Genomic DNA, 2,739 nt, shown 5'->3' on the forward strand with positions numbered 1-2,739 from the left:
CGAGGCACGAACCCGTGTCCCCTGCATCGGCAGGCGGACTCTCAACCACTGCGCCACCAGGGAAGCCCCAAGTTTACATTTTGAGAGCAATTTACCTTTAACAAAATAACAGTGTCCTTCATATTACATTGATGCTATTATTTAGAATTTGTAGTTTCATGTCAATTTTCTAATTTTAATTGTTAGGAAGATTCTGTGAACATCAGAAGTTTAAACGTAGTTTGTTTTATACATATTTAAGAAACTGCGTACAAAAATAATTTGCATCAGCTATGGGGGTACGGGAAGAATTATTTTCCTTTGAAATGGGTCCACATGTTAAGCAAAGCAATACTGATTTAGCTCTGTTTATTAGGCACTTCTGAAGCCTTTAGCTTTTGGTCCAGAGAGACTGGCCACGGGAAATGATGATGCAAACAGTGAATGAAAAGTTATTAGGCAGTTGGTTTTCTTACGTTCCAATTCTTATGTGAATTACAGTAGTTGCTACTGAGCAGATAACAGCAGCATGGGTGTGCAGCTCCTCAGGCACTCTGTACAGCAAGCACAGGGTGACGCATGCCAAGTATGGACCAGGGAAAAGTAATTTTCTGTACCCTATCTTATTTTTATCCATTTACTTTGTCAGAGGGAGGCAGAAGATAGGAAATTTCAGGAGAGTGGGTAAATTATTAGGAGCTCATTAAAAGTTATTTTTAGGAGACCAGACAGTTTTTTGAGGTTTTTTGTTTTGTTTTGGAAAGATAAGGATCTTTGTCATAGCGATTAGGTGCAAAACAGTATATTATTAAGAACATGGGATCTAAAGGCAGAAGCTCTATCACTTAATAATACCAAAAATCTTTTGGCAAGTCAGCCCTTCTGAACTTCAGTTTCTTCACCTGCCGGATAGGAATGTGAAGAAATATGGACCCCTACCCACTTCACAGCATAAAACAGGATAAAAATGCTTTGTAAGCTATATATGTTTTAAATTGCTTTTATAAAATTGAGTTCCTTTCCCAGCTTTACAAATGGTCTGTTGTAGTTAAATAAGAAGCTCCTAACTGGGACTGTGAATTTCTAGAAGTCCATATATTGCCCAGCATGTGCGGAACCTATGTTCTGGTGAAATAGAGCACCACTGAGCAGTATCTGAGCTATACTCTTAAAATTAATCAGATCCTAAAAGTGATCAAAATCCAGCAGTTGATATAAGGAGAAGGAAACTTCCCTTTCACTAGATACCCTTTTATACTGTTTACTACAGGCATCTATTGCCTGTTCAAACTTTATGTAATTGGAGCAGCTCAGGGATATGACTGTGGATTGTTGAGACATGCCCTGACAGCAACAAGATGACACTGGGCTATGTAACCTGCCTAGAATTCCCCTGGAAAGCTGAGCCGGTGGTTTGATTGGGATTGTAAACCTCCTAGGGAGACAGGACAGGTCACTCCTTTGCAAGAGTACTAATAACACTAGCATGTCTCCGCTTTCAGTGGGAAAGGGGAACCTGTGACTGAACTCAGCTGGCACTCCTGCCGGCAGCTCCTCTACCAGGCAGTGGCCACAATCCTAGCCCACGCAGGCTTTGAGTGTGCTAACGAAAGTGTCCTGGAGACCCTAACTGATGTGGCACACGAGTATTGTCTGAAGTTCACCAAGTTGCTGCGCTTTGCTGTGGATCAGGAGGCCCGGTTGGGGCAGACTCCCTTCCCCGACGTGATGGAGCAGGTTTTCCATGAAGTGGGTGTTGGCAGCGTGCTCTCCCTCCAGAAGTTCTGGCAGCACCGCATCAAGGACTATCACAGTTACATGCTGCAGGTGAGAGGACCCTGAGGAGAGGTGGGTAAAGATGTGTAATCTAGGGGTGTCCAGCAGGATCCCTAACACTTGCTCTAGGGCGCAGAGCACAGGGTCTTGGAACAGAGCGGACTTATACTGCTTTCCTCTCGGCCCTGGCTGTGTTCCACTGGCCTCATCACTGACCTGGCCAGACTCAGGGGTTTCCTTTAGTCAGTGAAATCATAGCATGTGGTTAGCATGCTTTTATTCAACGAATATTTATTGAGTGCCTATTGTGAGTCAGGCACTGTGGGATTCAGCAGTTAACAAGTTCCTTGAGCTTGCACTCTTGTTGAGAGGGAAACAAAAACAAGTAAACAAATAATGATCAAAATAATTTCAGACGGCGTTAAGTGCTATGAGAAAGAAACAAAACAGAGTGAGGTGATGCTGCCCAAGGGTGAAGTGTGGTGGGGGAGACACCATTTTTGGTTAGAAACAGAAATATCTGAGCTTTTCAACTCTTGTGGCCTGAGGCATTTTGTTCACTGTTTCAGTTTCCCCAAATCTAAAATATGGTAAGGAATTCTTAACACCCAATCGTCTTTGCTAAGCGATCCAGATTTCCTACCGTGTTCATTATCCACCTGTGGTACCTACGTCAAATATTAGTTTTTACAGCTAAAAATGTGATCTTTTGTCCCAGTTCTGATATAATAATACAGTCTAAATATTTTTCACCTTTATGTACCTTTTAATTAATGACATGCACATTCTCTGCTAAACAGATATTCTTTACATGTCTCTGTCATTTACGAATTTCAAACTCACATTCCTTCCTTTGGCAGTGATGCTTTATGCATATTCATATTCTGTTGGCTTTTCCATGGATGCCACAAGCTGACTATCCAACTTGCTTTTTTTTTTTTTTTTTTTTTTTTGCGGTACGCGGGCCTCCCACTGTTGTGGCCT

General features: G+C 42.2%; 1 protein-coding gene across 2 annotated transcripts in view; it reads left to right on the forward strand.

Moving 5' to 3' along the window:
• The window catches only part of SUPT7L (SPT7 like, STAGA complex subunit gamma), a 10,760-nt gene that overhangs the window by 4,975 nt on the left and 3,046 nt on the right, over window positions 1–2,739 (forward strand). For both annotated transcript variants that reach the window (XM_007122511.4, XM_007122510.4), the window contains exon 4: window positions 1,482–1,806. In XM_007122511.4, coding sequence (XP_007122573.1) covers window positions 1,482–1,806 — 325 coding nt within the window. The remainder of the gene's footprint in view (window positions 1–1,481; window positions 1,807–2,739) is intronic.

This window comes from Physeter macrocephalus, chromosome 12, assembly GCF_002837175.3.
Source record: "Physeter macrocephalus isolate SW-GA chromosome 12, ASM283717v5, whole genome shotgun sequence".
In the NCBI taxonomy this organism is placed as follows: Eukaryota; Metazoa; Chordata; class Mammalia; order Artiodactyla; family Physeteridae; genus Physeter; species Physeter macrocephalus.